This window comes from Ricinus communis, chromosome 9, assembly GCF_019578655.1.
Source record: "Ricinus communis isolate WT05 ecotype wild-type chromosome 9, ASM1957865v1, whole genome shotgun sequence".
Classification (NCBI taxonomy): domain Eukaryota; kingdom Viridiplantae; phylum Streptophyta; class Magnoliopsida; order Malpighiales; family Euphorbiaceae; genus Ricinus; species Ricinus communis.
The window spans coordinates 23,170,793-23,190,322 of NC_063264.1; the positions used below are offsets into that span (position 1 = coordinate 23,170,793).

At 29.4% G+C, this 19,530-nt stretch overlaps 2 protein-coding genes across 3 annotated transcripts; both read right to left on the bottom strand.

Annotated features, from left to right (window-relative positions):
* Positions 1–284: 284 nt before the first annotated feature.
* Positions 285–6,034, bottom strand: LOC8282158 (2-oxoisovalerate dehydrogenase subunit beta 1, mitochondrial). The gene is made up of 13 exons (XM_002523354.4): positions 5,620–6,034; positions 4,514–4,625; positions 4,205–4,240; positions 4,045–4,104; positions 3,911–3,968; positions 3,691–3,788; positions 2,979–3,068; positions 2,817–2,885; positions 2,657–2,743; positions 1,403–1,498; positions 1,242–1,319; positions 673–759; positions 285–585 (listed from the first exon to the last, which is right to left on the bottom strand). Exons 1-13 carry the CDS (start codon positions 5,808–5,810, stop codon positions 550–552), a joined length of 1,098 nt encoding a protein of 365 aa, XP_002523400.1. The 5' UTR covers positions 5,811–6,034; the 3' UTR covers positions 285–549.
* A 2,265-nt stretch (positions 6,035–8,299) lies between these two features.
* On the bottom strand, positions 8,300–12,855 carry LOC8282159 (subtilisin-like protease SBT3.18). Of its 2 annotated transcripts, none has more exons than XM_048379438.1 (10): positions 12,752–12,855; positions 12,558–12,649; positions 12,374–12,471; positions 12,110–12,268; positions 11,347–12,002; positions 10,794–10,861; positions 10,455–10,691; positions 10,215–10,329; positions 9,923–10,136; positions 8,300–9,077 (listed from the first exon to the last, which is right to left on the bottom strand). In XM_048379438.1, exons 1-10 carry the CDS (start codon positions 12,824–12,826, stop codon positions 8,473–8,475), a joined length of 2,319 nt encoding a protein of 772 aa, XP_048235395.1. In that variant the 5' UTR covers positions 12,827–12,855; the 3' UTR covers positions 8,300–8,472. The 2 variants fall into 2 exon arrangements, with proteins under 2 accessions (XP_048235395.1, XP_025013886.2); XM_025158118.2 differs by having other exon boundaries at positions 11,347–12,014.
* Between the last annotated feature and the right edge of the window lie 6,675 nt (positions 12,856–19,530).

Sequence of the window (19,530 nt, forward strand, 5' to 3'; positions counted from 1 at the left end):
CTGTTTGATTTTTAAATAATATACGACCTCAATGCAAATGGAGCTGAAGTCTTTGTAAATCAATTATGAAAATTTGGACAAATTTATATTAAAAGATAGCCTTACTATTTGACCTGAAAAAAATAAATTGTGATTAAGAAAAAACCCTTATATGGGTTTCTAAAATTAAGGCAGTTATGCTAATGCTAAATCCCTTTTGCCAAGAACTCCACAAACAATTCAAATAACACCCATGGTTTTGGTTTTGTGGCCTCAGGTCCAATAAAAGCATTTTGGAGAGGAGATGGATAAACAGATTGCATCCTCAATTAATCCAGTTTATCAGTTTGTTACAGAAGTGGGTAATAATTGATAAGCAATGAGCTGCAGCATTTGTATTGCTGGCTTTCTTGTTTTCACATATAACTTTTAACATTCATGAAAAATTTCAAACTCCCTTCCCTATCCCACCATGGATCAGCCCAAAATCAGCAAATATTGATTTGATTCCCCAGATAATGGCAATATTGATTTGATTCCCCAGATGATGGCAATCTGTTAGGAGACAATCTAGTAATTTACAGTTGATTTGATTGCATCCAGTATCTGCAATCACAATGCATCCACCATTAGAGAGCAATGAAAAGTACTGGTATTAATGCCAACTTACTGGCTTTGGATATGAACACTCACCTTGTTCTTGTTGGGCATATAAAATGGCTCAAAAACAAGAGGAAAGGGTGTATCAAGACCGCAGACTCTGGCTACTGGGGCTTCTAACTGCAAACACATTCACTTGTTTAGCTACAAACTTCTTTCCAAGCAAAATAACAGACCAGCCATTTTCATGGCACCACATTCTACACCCAAAAATGACAGAGAAAAAAGGCAGAAAATGAGATGCTTAAAGTCTTCCTCCGGGTAAGCATGTTCCTGAGCAGCCAATATTAAAGAAATGTTTTGCAGTTCAAACTTTCTACTGACATTAGATTTGAGAACCCTTGCATTGATTCCAATTTAGACAAGTACCCATGTGGACAAAATACAAAGGTATTTTCTTTTTCTTCTTACAAATGAACTTGTGGTTGGTTAAGTTTCAGGAGCCAATAGCTGCTCATTAACAACAATAACCTTAAAAGCCAACTATTAATTTATGGAGTTCCTGCTATTATTAAACCAACAAAGGCTTGAAAACACTGTCAACCTCAAATAAAACAAAAGAAATAAAGAGGTATAGAACAAGTCAATGCTTAGTTGCTCACCCGTAAGAAGCAACGTTCGACAATAGATGCAGAGATTTCAGCACCAAAACCTCCAGTAATTGGAGCTTCATGACTAATCTACAGTAGACAACAAGAATAAATATTACTGCATGCTGGCTTTTTGGGAAGCACAGTTTAATGAACTCACATAGAGTACTTACAAGAAGTCTTCCAGTCTTTCTAACTGAAGCTTCCACTGTTTCTTTATCCCAGGGTATCAATGTTTTCAGGTCAATCAGTTCACAAGATATTCCATCCTGCAAATTTTCACAGATCATCTCTCTACTCAAAAATTTCCAAGGGTGATAAAAATGATAGCATCATCCTACTCACAGAATATAATTAAATACATAAAATTAATGGCAAAGAGAAAGGGGGAAAGGTACTCCAATAACCAAATAGCGAATCTGCTGAAGCAACTTATATATGGATCTCAGTGCAGGAAACATGTAGAATCTAGGAATAAATCATAGGCCTATTATAAACAGGCAATGAAATTAACAAAGGACTTGTTTAACACTTAACTAAACACCCTATTTTTTTATGAAAGAGTTATGCGATAAATTACACAACTTTTTTGATAAGTTTATTTAAAAAATAATTTAGTTCCAAAAATCATCCTTCCAAGTGACAGGTAAAATGTCCACTTTTCTCTCATCCAACTACTTCATGCAAATATTAGTACGGATTTATTCATCTTGTAGAGCACTACTCTAACGTAATTGATATCCAGAAGTCTAAAAGATATTCTCAACGAAGAGCGATTTATTTCCTACTAAAATTGAGCTTAACGTAGAAATTATCCTTCTATAATTGTGCCTAGTTTGCAAAGGATATTAGCAGGATCTATCTCGAAGGGGTGCATTAGAGATCAAAACTGCTATTTGCATTTAGTAGTCCGCATATGTTTATAATTGAGTAGATTAGTCTTCATGTGTAATTATATGTCAGAAATATCAGAAATATAGTTTAAGGTGGTCAATGCATCTAGAACATGATTTGTCATGCCATATCATGGAATAGTGATACTAGAAGCTGCTTTGCAGGTCATTGTACCAACAAATTACTAGGGCTGTTTCTATTGAACAACCATTGAGAAATAGGCCGTGTCAAATTTCCTATATTTAAGACTCTGTATCATGCCAGGTAGAGGCTCAAAGCCGAGAGCAATGATTTTGGCTTGCTACTAGCTCAGAACAGAATTACAATAGAACATACTACCGCAGGCAAGTTTCAATTCCCATAACATCTGAACAATATGGACCCATTAACCAATTGGGTAAGCCCTGCTTTATTTGACCTAATAATTATACCAATAACCATTCTATTGCACCACTAATGTAGAAATCAGATCGTGACTAGCGGAATTTATACTCCTATTGTTCAAATCAAACCAAAAGAAAATTTTGTATTACCTTCTCAGCATCAGTACAAGCCTGCTCCATCACAGACAGCTGTGCTCCCCAACCAACAAGAGTTATGTCACTGCCTTCTTGAATCACCTGATATTTTGTTTGCAAATTTCTTCAGAACAATAAATTGAAAGTCTTCCCTTGACAGATGCAAGTCACATACCTCTGCCTCTGACAATGGTAACATGTAATCATGCTCAGGTACCTCTTCTACCGCTAAGCGATAAAGCCACTGAAATTGTGCATGAAATTGACATCAATATGTAAAACTGAAGAATTGAATAAATGGGCTACTTCTTTAAAACGGAGGAGAAAGAGCTCATACTTTTGGCTCAAAAAATATAACAGGGTTTGGATCCCGTATGGCAGATAATAACAATCCTTTTGCTTGCCATGGGCTTCGAGGAATAACCACCTGTAAATAGATTATTAATTAGGGTTATTGGAGATAATGTGTGAATCTCATACTTGGATAGAGAAGTTAGGAGATTTAACAGCCTTGTAATACCTCTTGTCAACTCCTTGAGTTCAACTAATTAAAGTTAGATTAGTAAATGAAAGTAATACCAGTGCCAAAAAAAACGAAAGACAGAAACAAAAGAATCATTTTGTATAAATATGCATACTATGTCATACTGAAAGTGGCCATCATCTCACTTGGCAAAGCTTAGCTGAGGTTATCCTATGATGCTTGGATGTTCTATAAATAATAGTAGATATATGTTTCACATTACAAGAGTTTCATCTTTTTGTGGAGGTTTCCACGCAAAGTAGATCCAAAAAAATTTAAATTATCCTTTCTATGATATACAAAATTTTACCAGAAACAAAATACAGTTGCCATGAAAACTATATCTTGATTGTACGCATGTTGACATTGCAGGTTTCTCTAGATTATGCACAGCACAGCACAGCATGAGAAAAGCTATCATGATAGAAACCCACATGTATGTATATACATTATATATATATATATATATATATATATATATAGAAAAGCACGCTGATGGCTAACCAACTAAAGGAAGGAAATATACTTTGATACCAGGAACATGACAAAAGAAAGCTTCAGGGGATTGTGAGTGATAATGTCCACCATGTCCCACGGCTCCATATGGTGCTCTTATGGTTAAACCTGGGGAGTCACTTTAAACATCATCATATTAGAAAAGGGAAGTGGGAACATAGAGGACAAAAAAGAAAAAGACCATAAGATAAGTGGTAATTATCTGAAAAAGGAAAAGAAAAAAATTTCACCTCCGCAATTATATTGATTGCCACTCCTGTATCTAAACTTAGCAGCTTCATTAACAATCTGCTAAGTGGCAAATTCCATCAATTATAGTGAATTCTGGAGGTGCGAATAAACTTAGAATTGAGAGGTTGCTTGCCTGATCAAAAGCAGGATAGATATAATCTGCAAATTGAATTTCCGCTATAGCTCTATTATCCTGTCATACATGATTAGAAAAGGAGTTAACTATGAGATCAAAATGTATAGGATGTAGTTATAGAGCTTATGAAACCCTTCAACAAGTATTAAATACTCACCATTGCTGCCAGACCAATGCCAAATCCAACAATGCCCTATAACATCATGTTAGTAATGCCAATACATTATTCAAGAATTGATAAATAACAAACCTTAACAATTAAAAGAACAATAAGTAGACTCATATTGCACCATGTAAGATGAGAAGGTGAGAGATATAAGATGAGGCTCAACTTTATGTTAGGATAAAATATCCTAAAAGGGCTTTCCACTTATAAATCTCTCTTAGCTTTAAACTCTGATTTGAAAATCAAATATTTATAAATTAAGCATGTCTGAAAACAGATACAAGTGAAACATACAATTACCTGTTCACAGAGAGGAGTATTGAAAACTCGATTTTTGCCAAAGCGTTCTGCTAGTCCTGTTGTGCAACGGAATACCCCACCAAAGCTGACATCTTCTCCAAATACGTAAGAACTGACAGATGGTTTAATCAATGAGTTGAAACGAGAAGTATAATCAATAAATGATGATGCAAAGTAGATTTTAGCACACACAAAATTGTCATTAGAAGAATATTCTAAGGTTCAAAGCTGTTCAACCTGTTTGCAAGCAAACCACATTATGTCCAGAGTGCATAAGCCATAAAGTAGTATAAGTGGTACAAAAGTTTTTATTAACTAATGCTGAAACTAATCTTCAGAAACTAATAAAGGTTTTAACATGAAATGGTAAAGTAAGATCAAATGGTTCAACCAAGCCATTAGAAAAAAAAAAAAAAAAAAACAGAAGAAGAAAACTAATGGCTCATGATAAGAGATGAGTCGCTCAATTGCCATCCATAAAACTTTCTTGTTCCATTGAGCATGTAAAGACAATAATATACAGGATCTTTGACTAGAGTTTGCAAAAGTACCCCTCCTTCTGTCCGTCATCACTTTTTCAAGGGACAACAGTGTCACAAACTTCATCTTTTTGATGGAATATACGGCTGATCATTGTAAAACAAGTACAAGAGAAAAGAAAAAGTTTATATGCCTTCGACATTTATAAGAATCCACATACATTGGGAGTTCTTTTTTCCTTCTTCTTTCCTTTTTTAAAAAAAAAAAAAAAGAATTTGTCACATTGCTTAACATGACTGGAAGTAGGTAAGTAATAAAAATTAAAAAAAGAACCCTCAAAAGATTTGAGTTGTTACCTAGAAACCTCAATACAAAAACCTTAAAAATTATTTTTAGCACCAGATTCAATCAAAGCAAACCATTCACAAAGAATAACACCAATTCAATAAGACATGCCGAGAATAACAATAAAAATAAGGATTAGCCAGGAGAAAGAGTAAAGAGGCAGTCCTATTCCATTTGCCAAAATAGAAAAATCAAAGACCCATTATTGATGAGCATATAAAGAAACCATAAAGAATAAATTTCCAATGAAAAAACGTAGTGGGTAGAGTGCGAAAGGATACCGAGGATCAGAATCCAAAGCGATATGAAGAGCTTGATTGATGGCAGAGCAAAGATTCAATGATTTGCTTGTTTCTTGGAGCCGTTGTTGTTGATGAATAAGGTTGCCTTGACAAGCTGCTGCGGAGAGTTGTCTCTTTTGGGAAATTGAAGAAGCAAGTATACCTCCAGATCTTCTAAAATGGGTAGCCATTATTTTGCAAAATTGGTCTGATTTTTATCAAGTCTCTTTATTACAGAAGAGCTGTTAGTTGTTCGTAATGGTAAGCCGTTGGCAAAGAAGACAAGGTGAGTACAAGTGTTTAACACATGCGGCAAATCAACCACAGAAATGTACAAAGATTATTATTATTTTTTTAATATCATTGTAATTATCATCATCGCCATCACCATTATCCTTTTGGATTTGGTTTCTATTAGCAAAGAGGATGAACATCTGAAATTCGCCACGTCACTTTGTGGTCAAGATCCTCGTCAGTCTTCAACATCATTCAATGTTTACTTTGGGTAAAAGGTACAATAACCCCTCTAACTTTCAGCCAAATTGCAATTAAATTCCTCAACTTTAAAATAGTTTAATTACATTTTAAAATTCAAAATATAAAATAATTACATTTTGAAACCGATTATGTTTATTTTAAATGAGAAAATATCAGCTAAAATAATCACGTTTTTTGCATATGAAAAAATATCAGTTTTCTTTTTTAATAAATAAAAATCATAAAATGATAATTTTTTTTTTCACTTTGATCTTTATTATTTGCTAAAAAATGAGTTAATTTTAAAGATATAATTATTATATTTTTAATTTTTTTAGAAATATAATTAAATTATTTTAAAATTTTAAAATTTAATTACACTTTCAATTAAAGGATAAGAAACTTATAAAACTCATAATTTCAGTCCCTATATTTTTGCAAATTTACTCATTTTATCCCCTATATATTTAATTTAATTTCAAATAAATCTTTAAAAAAAGTTTCTTGGTCCTTATTGGCTGAGCTAACATAATCATTAAATTATTTTCAACTAAACAAATGACCGAATAGATTTTGTAAACAAATTTTATATTTAAATTATTCTTACAAATTATTTTAATAGTCTTTCTGCTTAACACTTGTCAAAAAAGAATTCAAAAGCTTGATGATTTTCAAGGGACTTGTGGTTCCTCTGTCAAAGAAAGTTGTGAAGGCACAAAAGATGCATTATCAATTTTTCAAAAGCTTAATTACTAATTAAATTTTAAATTTTACACTTTTTAACAGTTTTATTTAATTATTATAAAATTTTAAAATAAATATCTATACTTTTAATTTATTTTTAAAAATATTTTTTAACAATAACTTTTATAATTTAAAATAAGAAAAATAATATAGCATGTCAATTCTGCTTCCTGATATAAAACTCAGTGAGTCACCAAAAGATTTTGTTGTAGTTAGATGTAAAATATTTTAAAGGATGGATATATATGATACTATTAATGATAATATTGTTAAGTGTAGGACAAATTATTTTTATTTAAGCACAATCGATTCTATATATCATATTTCTTATTTTGAAATTTAAAAAATTGTAATCAATTAGTTTTTGAAAATAGATTAATGATATGGATATTTATTTTAAATTTTTTTAAATAATAGAATAAAATTGTTAAAAAGTGTAAAATTCATAATTTAATTTGTAATTAAACCTTTCCAAAAGGTATATGAGTAAGAAGATAAACTTTCCGTTGTTAGTTTTTCTGTATCGCTAGATCCTCCAAAATCACAAGAAATATTAAAAACAATATCTTCTAGGTTAAAATGCTTAATTTTGATTAGAATACATTGATATGCAGTATAAAATGATGTAAATATCTTTATTAATTAATAAAGATTAGTCGTTTTTCGTGCATTTTACGACCGTTATTATTATTTAGATTATAAAATTAAATTTATAGATACAATTTAATAATTTTTTAATATTTGATATTAATTTAAAATATTTTAAAAAATAATAGCAATTAACTATTTTTAAATGTCCTTAGATTTTTTAAAAATTTTATTTGTAGAATAATATAAAAATTATTTTTAAAATAGTTATTTATTAATTCTAATATTATATAAATTAATACTATCAATATAATCGATATTACTATTTTTAGAATTAGAAATTATTATATAATTAAAAGTTAATTTATTAGTGAATATAATATTTAAGAATATTACTTTTTATAATTAGGATCAATATCTAATTAAAAAATTAATTAATTGGTTAATATAATATTAAATATAATTAGTATGCCATTTTTTTAGAATACTCATTATCCAATTAGAAAACTAATCATTATCTAATTAGAAAATTAATTTATTAATATGTTATTTCTCAAGATTAGGACGAGTGTTTAATTAGAAATATAACTTATTAATTAATAAATTAATATAAAAACTAGAAAATTACACATAAACTTAAATCTAATAACTATAACTAATTCAACACAAATTTGATTATGTAAAATACTAAATTGACTTTCATTCTATTTAAAATATATTAATTAGATTATTAAATGAATTTCATAATTTTTATGGATTTTAACTAAATACTATGTGAAGCACAAAACGACTATTTTAGTTGTTAATCTTTAATTTAAATTTATCATATTTATCCATACACAAATCATTTTTTTTATCCATCTATCTATCATAGAGGCTATTAATCTTCATATAGAGAATACAAATAAATTTATTGAATCAAACATGTTGTGGTGATGATTATTAGCCTCACATAACATAACAACCATACATGAAAAGCTTTTAAAAAATTAAACTCCAATCTCAAATGATGCAATACCAGAGAGATTATATGATAAGGTCTCCCTAAATGCTTGAGGCAAGACCAGTAGAATCATCATGGGCAGCAGTGTTCACCATCACAACCAATGGACTCCTAACACAGTGGCCAAGACCATCTGACCAAACTATTTCTCCAAAATCATATCTCCCCTGAGATTTCTTCATTGGATTGAGAGTCACGTAGTATGATAGTTCCTCCTTGAAGAATGAAAATACCAGAAGTCGTGGCCATATCACTACCTCCACTCCATTAGGCTTCACAATGCTAGCAAAGTATATGGCATTCTTGTTTCTGCCCACATTTCGAACTGTCCTCTTGATTGTTGTAGAGCACCGGAGATCAGGGACTGTGATGGATGGATAATTTATGTTGGTGTTGCTTATTTTGGGAGATCGAGAGCAGCTTGTGTCAATCCCAGGAGCAGGAAGAACCAAAGTCTTTATTTGTTTCTGGGTATATCCGATATTACAAAGGTAGATAATGTAGTCACTGGCTTTCATGTCGTAGATTAAACCTGGATCCATTGCTTTTAATGGGCTTATTTGTCCAGCTCCAATGTCAAAAGGGTCTGAACCTTTCATTGATTCACCAGCTAGAATGCTATCAAGGGCTGTGTCCTTTGTGGATGCTGGAATGAAAACATACCAAGAAAATGGCGTGCATGTAAAATTTTAGGCTTCATTTCTTTTCTTATATTTTTATTGATATATTTTGTCAGAGATATAAAAGTATTTTTGGGGCTTCCTTTAATTGATTAAACTTTTGGAGGAAATGATAATCTTATATGGATCAAAAATTAAAAGGTTCAGAATTCAATTTTTGACTAATTATGTGTCATTGATTAAATATTTTAGCATAAGTATTTAGGTCTTCAAGTTCAATAGGCATTTGTGAGTGAAAACGTATAAAAAGTATAAAACCATTCTTAGGCCTTACTTCACACTTTAAACTTTTTGATGAAATGGTTATTTGATAATCAATATCTAAAATATGCACTCAATTTATTTAGAGTATTATTTAAATCTGAGAAAAAAAAAATATTTGCTTGAATTCAATGGTACCATTAAAAAGAAATATGCAATCATATCAAATGTGTTATGATTTGTGAACATTCAATTTATTCTGAATTCTTGTTATAGACATCTTGCAATTATTTGCAAGTGTGATAATCAAGCCAAGTCCCACAGATATCTTTTGGCCTTTTGTAAACTAAAAAGGCATGCATGGCTTTAGGATATAATCTGATGGAGTGCTCTACTGTCTAGGGTTTCCTTTTCTTTGTTGTGTAGCTAGGGTTTCAAGTGGAAGAGGCCATTATATATGTGTATGTAGCTACCATTAATAAGACATTGTAGGTTAAGAATAATTGTCTTTAATTTGGCACCCAAAAAGTTCCATGTTCCTAACAAACAAGAAGAGAATGGTTTTGTAGGCCTTAAATAGGTGGCTAGGAGTTGTTAATTCCTTTCTTACCAGTGGTGATGAGAGCAGATCTAATTGCTGCAGGAGACCAGTGGGGATGTGCGGATTTAATAAGAGCAACAACTCCTGAAACATGAGGGCAAGACATTGATGTCCCTGACTGAAAATTCCACTTCACAGATCGTTTATCACCTGGTAGAAATGTTGGAGGAGTCTTAGAAGGCCATGCTGCTAGTATATTAATTCCTGGTGCAGTCAGGTCTGGCTGTAATAAATTAATTACCCTAATTAATATACTTAATATATTCAACTTCCATGCATGCTAGATTAGTTCAGAATTAACCTTGAGAAAGTCAGGTGAAATTGAGCTTGGCCCTCTGGAAGAGAAGGGTGCCACCACAGGCGCTGGTGACTGCCCAATTACAGTTCTACTTGGCAATATCTTCACCACTTGAAGTCTTCACAGTCCATATAAATATCTTAGGATTAATGATTGTATATATAGTTGCAGGCATTTCTAATTTGAATTAATCTTCTAAGATTGAAGATAATTTGTATTTAGTTATGAGTAATTACTACTTACAGTTGAAACTGATTAATGTAGTTCAGAATTGTGGTTCCTTTAGTAAAATCAACACGAACAGTTGGGATGATATCAACATCGGCAAACTGGTTGGTGGGGGTATCAACAAAGATAAGAGCTGTTCCTTTGGCTGTCCTCACTGCTGATTGTGCAATGTCACTAAATGATGTTGGCCCTCTGCAAATGACAATCTTCCCTGCTGCTGAAATATTATTCCATAAGTCCGGATAGCAAAGCCTGGAAATCATTACATGTTAATGTTACCTGAAGCTAGCTTAAAGCATATCAAGAACACTGTATCTTTCTTTCTTTCTTAAAGGTTAAGATAGAGAGAGATACCCGCCATCAAAATACATATCTGCATTCGCTAATATTCCTGTGATCTCTTTTGTTAGGAAGCTTTGTCCCTAAAACAATCATATATGACCACTATTCAGTACTCGCACATCTTGTTTACTACAGCATGCTTATTTCCACTCTATAAAACTATTCCTGAAGTGTTATCTAACAGCTTGAATTTCTTTTTGGTGGAATGATTCTTTCATATGGCATCAGTGCTTCTATAATCGAAGGGTCTAGAGATCGGCTATTGGCTATTCCTATATTACTAATCAAGTACTTCAGCATAATATATATATATATGGCCACTTATCTGAGCTATTTAGCCTATGAAAAACAGAACCCTTGTAAATCGAAATTTCTTTTGCAATAAGGGTCATTATTTTTCCCCATTGAGCCTACATGATTATTTCATCTTTTCCAATAATGTTTACAGAAACACTAAAGAAGTAAAAGGATGATAACTTAAAGAAGAAAAAGTTTTCTTGTAGCCCTAAATTTCATAAAAGTCTTCTAAGAAAAATAAAAAGAATGAACTTTGGAAATTAATTACCATAACAGACAAGTTAGAGTTGAGAACTATCTCTGCAGGAAATGATCGATCAATGGTGGAAGCAGCAACAGATATGCTCCAAGGAGAAACATTCTCTACTGAAGCAGGATCAGGACCACTATTTCCAGCTGAGAACACTACTGTAATACCAAGCTGCATAGCATGAAACGAACCAATAGCATTACTTGAATAAAAGAATTGAGCCAATGGTGGCCGCGAACCAATTGATACTGAGATCACATTGACGCCATCTTTCAATGCATCATCATAGGCTGCAAGTATATCAGCTTCTGTGCATGCCCCATCCTTTCCCCAACATACTTTGTACACTGCTAGTCTAGCCCTAGGTGCTCCACCTCTGGCAGTACCTTGTGCATAGCCTAGAAAGCTAACATTCTTTACTATTGATCCAACTGCTGTTGATGCAGTATGTGTTCCATGACCAAGAAAGTCTCTAGGAGATCGAAATTCTGCATTGCCACCACTCTTATTCAACACTCCATAATCATGTTCAATCCCTGTGATGTAGTAACGTGCACCAATTAGCTTCCTGTTGCATGCTTGTCTGGGCTCAAATTCTTCTCCTTTCACACATTTTCCTTTCCAGGATGGTGGGATTGGCCCCAGACATTCCTCTTCCTTGAAACTTTTGGAGTCTGGCCATATGCCTAATGTGATCAGGACCAACAAGCAAAACTAATTCATACTATAGGAAAAAAGTTCAGATTCTATATGTAAGTGATAAGAGAAGAAAGTTTGATACCCGAATCAAAGACACCAACAATGACATTATCTCCATACGTCAATGGATATGGAATCTTAGCTTCATTGTTATACAAGGGAATGCCCAAGAAGTCCCAGCTTCTTGTGGTATGCAACTTCACTGTCTTGCTTCTGAACACTGATATTACTCCTTTCATGTCTGCATTCTCAATCAATATTATTTTCCATTGATTGATGAGATCATCCAGGGGCTCTGATGAAAATTAAGAGAATATAGAAATTGAAAATAAGTTAAGCTCATTACTAGCAATGTTGGCTGCTTGGGTTGAATTGAGCATTGCTGAAAAGCCTGAGAAACTATGCTTGTAGCTATAGAGCAAGGACTGCTTAGCTTCACCTTCACTAAAAGGAAATGATACAAAAGAGAATCAAATACACAGAAGCATAAAATTCAAAATTATATGAAACATGACTAACATTTTATGTACCTTGTGAAGACATTAGAGAGGAGTTGAAGATGAGAATTGGAAGTGAGAATAGGATCATGAAATGGGTTGAGCCCTAAATAAACAATGTAAACCTGCAAAGGAAAGTTAGAAGAAGAATGAAGATGAGATCATTATCAAAGAGAGAAAGACAAAGAAAGGAATAAAAACCCTTTTGAGTGATAAAAGTTAATTACATGAGATGTTGAGGCTATTGAATGAGCAAAAGAAAGTGATAGGCCCCAAAAGAAACAATGGAAATAAGTTGCCATGTCTCCTATATGTGTGGGAGAAACCACAACATGGCTTGTTGGGATTAAATACAAGAGTGCATAGCTGAGTACTTATCATGTCAAAGATGGTGGAAATGCTAAAATTTGGTTACTGTGAGCGTGCATTTCAAGGATATGATGTAGAATTGTACTGACATACCTTCTCTTCCACTGAATCCACATTATGATATTTCACCTTCAAAGCCATGGTTAAGGGAAAGGAAAACCCTACCTTCAACCCCTCCCTCAAGCTATCTCTCTCTCCTCCTTTTCCTTGTACATCACATGTACATAGAGTCTAGTGTGTATGCATATATAGAGGTAGAATTGCACTTCCCTTTATAAAGTCCCATCATAATCCCTAAATACCATTGAAAGAAATGCATGTGACCTTCATCATTCTGGTAAACCTATAGAATTCTAATGAGTAATTTTACTTTACCAAATGTTTTAGTTGGCTGCTTGGTATTTTTATCTTCATAAAATCAAAGTTTATATATCTTGTGTATCAGTAGTTTAGCTATTTTAGGTACTGTCTGCACAGTAGGTATGGTATACTAATTTGCAAACTGGCTAGGCAAACCTGTTAAGCAATTTAATCCAAAGTTCTCTTGGGATTTGAAAGATTAAGGCAACTCTTATACATGAAATAAATAAATTAGTGCAGTACACATGAGTATCCAAATTAACTTTATTGTTCTAGCTTTAATCAAAATGTTTGCCTACAAATGATCATCAATGTTCTATATGCTCAAGGTATAAACCTATACACATATATACCTATGTAGTGATCATTAAAGCTGACTCAAGTAGCTAGGAGGAGCTGTAATGTCTACTAAAATCCTGATTTAACTTTAGAACTATAATTAAAATTCAAGCAATAATCAAACCTAATCAATTCATTTCTTAGCTAAACTTACACTAGCGCGGTTTTGCGCGGATTGCGTGTATTTGAGTTCATTCTTGTTGTATAATCAAACAAAAGCTTATAATCGAAGGTCTTCAAACTCACGATTCGAGTTTACCTTGCAATGCGAACCTAAAATCAAAAAGCCTCTTCAAGATGGATGCTAAGAAGTTTCTTTGTCAATAAGTATTGAATTTCTCTCTTACATTGTGTTTGGTTGAAATTCATGAAATTTATTGAGTTTATTTACAAATCTAAAGTTTAAGTCTAATTAAGCAAGAAAGTTAGTTTAGAATTCTACATAATTAGATTTATGTAAAATTGGTGATAACTAAACTAAATTATAGTAAAACAGGTAGAATTTCCAAATGAATTTTACATTAGTAAATTAATATATTTCATAACACAAAAATACATTTTTTCAATTTTATCATTTCTATTTTACTTTCTCTTATATCTTTTTTTTTTTTTTCAAATGAAACGAATTATTTAATGGATTTTAACTAAACATAGCATTGAAAAATTCATAATTGCATCTTAATAAATGATAATAATTTGATTCGAAGTAGCATTCAGTTTGCTCTAATAGGCAGGAAATCTAAGTACAGAATAAAGAAATTATCTCTCTAGATACATTATAATTGTCAGAAAGATGATAAGGTCAAATCCGGTCACCTTACTTGATATCTGATAGGATAGGAAAGCATTTTATTTTTGTTGTTTGCAGTGTATTTATGAGAGTGAAGCATGTATTTTAAGAATATGCAAAAATGATGTAATTATTGGACATTGATGTATTTAGACAGTTTTCTCTTATATGTATCTTTGAATTGCTTTTCTTGCAGAGGAGACCTTTATATATAAATATTGTCTTTTTTTCTTGTTGGGTTACCTAAATGGTGACTTGTTGAAGTAGCTTTGGCAACTGTTTCAGAAAGGTGCATATAAGTATGCAATTGCTCCTTTTGCTTCAGAAGCTTAACAGACATGCATGTTGGGTATATGAATATGATCAATAGCATGAATGTGTTTTGTGTTTATTCTTTTTTCTTTTCCCCTATATTTATGATGTTTATTTATGTGAAATATGATCAATATCATGAATGTGTTTGTATGTTTTTCCCTCATTAGTTGCTTGGATTTTTATGAAGTCAAAAAAAAGCTCCAACAGCAAATCAGTGTTTACAGAAATGGTGAGGCAGAGTTTACAAATCTTTCTCTGAAGAATCTGATTAGGAAAGTTTAGCCATTGGTTGCAGTAGTTTATGATAATCAAGCACATAAAATTCAACAAGTAATAAAACTTCCAGGAATGCATTTTATTATTTATCACTCAATGAAATAGTGGAAAGATGTCCTATAATTTCAGTTTGTATTTATCTGCCATTTTGATAATCATATATGGAAGGACTAATTAATCTTAATTTATTTGTTCACCTGATGTGGCATATAATATATTTGTATAATATTACTTTATTAATAAAAATAATAATTTTAAAATACTAAAAATAATTTTATAAAAATATTATATGCCACGTTAAATGAACAAGAATTTATACAAATTAGAATATACAATGTATTATTATTGTAAATTGTATTACAGTAAACTGTGATTAATAATCCTTCTAAATTACTTTCTAATATAATTATGCACATAATTAGTTGTCATGATATGTGATGTGATAAGACATCATAAAATTACCAATATGATACACTTGATTTAGTGATTCTATTAGGCATTAGTGCTCTTAAATCCTACTCTCTAGTTATGCTATTCTGAATTATATACTAGCTAATTAACCCAGATTTGGATAATTATATATCCAGTTTAAGATTAGATTATTATTATTATTATTATTACTAATATCATAATTTTATGATAATTACAGGCTGATACACTCTCATTAGTTACACTATCATAAAGTCATTAAATAAATAATAACTAATCATTGTTTAATTAATTAGCTAAAGCAGTACTTAAATATTGACTTTCCACTGTTTTTTCCTCTGATTCATTTCAATGCAATTAATTAATCTGCTACTAATTACAATTATATCTAAATGGTATATTAGTGAATTATTACTGACTATATATAATTATGATATTAATCATATTATACCTGTCTACAAATAAATATTGCATAAATATTATTTATCATCATTAGTCTTCATGCATATGATTATTAATTGTCCACAAAAAGGCAGCTTCCTTATGAAGTGTGAATGCCTGCAAAATATGGTCACTACTGTAATTTGCTTTCTTTCTTTGTTTCTCCATAGCCATACATTTCATCTCCATGGTAATTTGTTACAGTCCAGAATCTAGAAAGCTTGCATGTGTTGGACCCACAAACCATTCACTAACATTTTCATGAATGAGATGATGAAGCTCTTTCAGAGGAAGAATAAATGTCAAGCCCAAGCAGTGGTCACAAAAGGTGGGACATAATGGTATAGACTTTGTACTACTCCAAATCCAAGTTTCTTGCATTGGTATCATTTAGAAGAATTGAAAACTTTGGCCTCATGTAGCTTGATTGTGAAAGAATTTGAAGAGAAAAACTTCTGCCACTTAATTAATTCCTTATTTCCAAAAGTAAAATAAATTGTTGGTAATTAATATCTATTACTAATTAAAACTTTAATTTTACATTTTTACAATATTATTGTAAAAAAATGACGTGACAAGTCGAACGTATTTAATATAAAATAAAAAAATATCAAAGTCAACAAAGAATTATATCCTAAATTTAATAATATAGTCATTAAATGTTATATTTATGCATTTTTCACACATCTTGTATTTATTTCCATCAAGCTTTTTGTTGATTTATAATTTTTTTTATTAGTCTATCTACAATATCATATTTTTTGTTTTAAAATTGTAAAAATTGTCACTAAAAAATATTTTTTAAAATAAAATAAAATAAAAATATGCAGATTTATTTTAAATTCTGAAATAATTAGATAAAATTATCAAAAGATATAAAATTCAGAATTTAATTAATAATCAGATCAAATAACAATAAGATGTTAAAAGATAAAGTAAAATCTTTTTAAGTGTTTGGCAAAAATAGTATTAAGAAACATTTTGAAAAACCATAAAGTTTTTAAACTATAATTTTTAAGAAGTTTTGAAAGTTTTTAATTGGCAGTTTATTTTCTTGAGCAACCGATCCGGCAGAACAATTCAAAAAATAAAAAAGTATTGTTACAGCGAATTTAAAAATTAATTATCTGTGTTGTATAGTTCACGGTCGATTGATTTTTTTATAAATTAAAATTGAAATAAAATGTAGTAGCCTCATGTTGAAAATTGAGTTTCAAAGAACAGAAGAATAAATGGTTAATATTGTTTTCTTTTCTTTTCTTAAACCATAATAATCATCATCATCATCATTATGGTGGATGGTTTTGGAGACAGGCTGCACCCATACATACACACCATTAATTAGCCACCGCTCTCAGTTCACATTCTTAATTAAAAAAGTTTTCAAATTAAGCAATATTACCAAATTTATACATTTAATTTAATATTGTTAACATTTATTTAAAATATTTATTTTTTATTTTTAAATTTTTATATAATTTTAAATATATTATAAATTAACATACTTGATGGTTATTGATAAAATATTTTAATATTAAGAGTAAAGTTTAAAAAATAATTCTGTTGTTTGATGATGTTACACTTGAAGAATGGAGATATTTTTTATATTAAATGAATAATATATATTTTATTTTTGTTGTATTTTCTAGATACATATGTCGTGTTACTTATAAAATTATAATTTAGTAATGTACATATTAAATACATGTAAAATTATATAAAAAATAAAAAATCAATAAATAAGTACTTAATAAATGCTAAGAGAATAAAACACGTGATACTTTTTTGATACGAAAAATACTTCTATTTCTTAAATTAAAAAAGGTCAAATCACAAGATAATTTTTTTAAATTTTACTCTAATACTAAATATTTAGAATTATATGTGGCATAAAATTTATAGGCGATACACTTTAATTTCAATAAAAATTTACAAAGACGGAACTAAATAACTTTGAAATGTTATTAATGCCATTATATTTGTATCAAAATATATAACTACAGTAATATATTTAATTATTTTTATTAAATAATATGAGTAACTTATGTTAAAATTAAATGATTTTACTTTAATTTAATAAAAATCTATATTTATATGATTTGATATTTAGTATAATGTTCAAGGATTAAAATATAATTTTTATATTAAACAAATCTTTTGATTGAGTTGTATTGATCATATTTGCCAAATTGCTGAATAAATTAAGGAGAAGATTAAAATTTAAACTAATTACCCGTTAGTTAAAAAGACAACTTTGCATTTTAGCCAAACTAAATATGTATTGTTCTCTCATTTAATATAAATAAGTTTAATAAACAAAATTAATTTATTACCATCATGTGATATGATAAGTTTTCTTTTTTCAAATTCTTCAATTTTTTTCTATATTTTTAGTTATTATTATTTGAAATTCTTATATAAGATTTTTTTTTTCCTTTTAATAGGGTGGGCTTTCTTATATTTAATATTAGATAAATTAATAATTCTAATATCAACTTCATTTCATATTAAATAATCACATATTAAATTAAAAGCTAAATATTTAACTTTAGTCTTTTAGATATATTTATATATATATTAAATTCTGAAATTTAAATTTTTTTTTATATGTATACTTAATTTTTGACACATTGAATTTTTATTTTGACATGTATACTTATTTTGAGATACGGAATTCAAGTTTATGTGTCATTTTGTAATTTTTTCTATTAATTTATTTATTAGTAAGTTACATTCCTAATTAAACACTAAGTTTAATACTAAAAAATAACATATCAATAATTAATTAGATTCCTCATTAGATAATGATTAGTATTCTAATTAGATAATTGAGTATTTTAAAAATATTTAATTATATTTTAATAATATATTAATTAATAAATTAATTTTCTAATTAGATAATAATTCTAATTATAGAAAATAATATCTTTAAATATTATATTTACTAATAAATTAATATTTTTAATTATATTATAATTTTTAATTCTAAAAAATAACAGTATCAGTTATATTAATAGTATTAATTTAAATAATATTAATATTAAATTAATAAATATTTTAAAGATAATTTTTATATTATTGTATTAATAAAATTTCAAAATTTTTAAAAAATTAAGAACATCTAAAGATAGTTAGTTAATTATTTTTTTAAAATATTATAAATTAACATTAAATATCAAAAGATTTATTAAATTATATTTATAAATTTAATTTTATAATCAAAATACAATAACGGTCGTATAACGTAGGGATAAATGACTAGTTATAATTTTATTTTAATACAATAAATTTTTGACAATTTCATACAATCATTATAAAATAATACTCTTAATATTTAATTATAATTTATAAGAAAATAGTTTCATCGATTTTAAAATCAAATTAGATTTATTTAATGCTAAATTGAAATATGTGAGTATTGTATGTAACATTCTCTCATCATTATATTGAAAAGAAAAATACAAGCAATGTATAAACAAATGAAAAGAAATAAAAGAGTACAAAGTGTCTTTTTTCTTTTTTCCAAAGTTGATACCCACTTAAGTAGTGATGAATAAAAATAAAATAAAAATAAATGGTAGTAATAATAATTAGGGCAAGAAGAAATGATAAATAGTAGGTATTAAAGTGGCTGCAAAAGTAAAGTTTCTTGCAAGAGTGGTATTATTAGTATTAGTATTAGAGTAT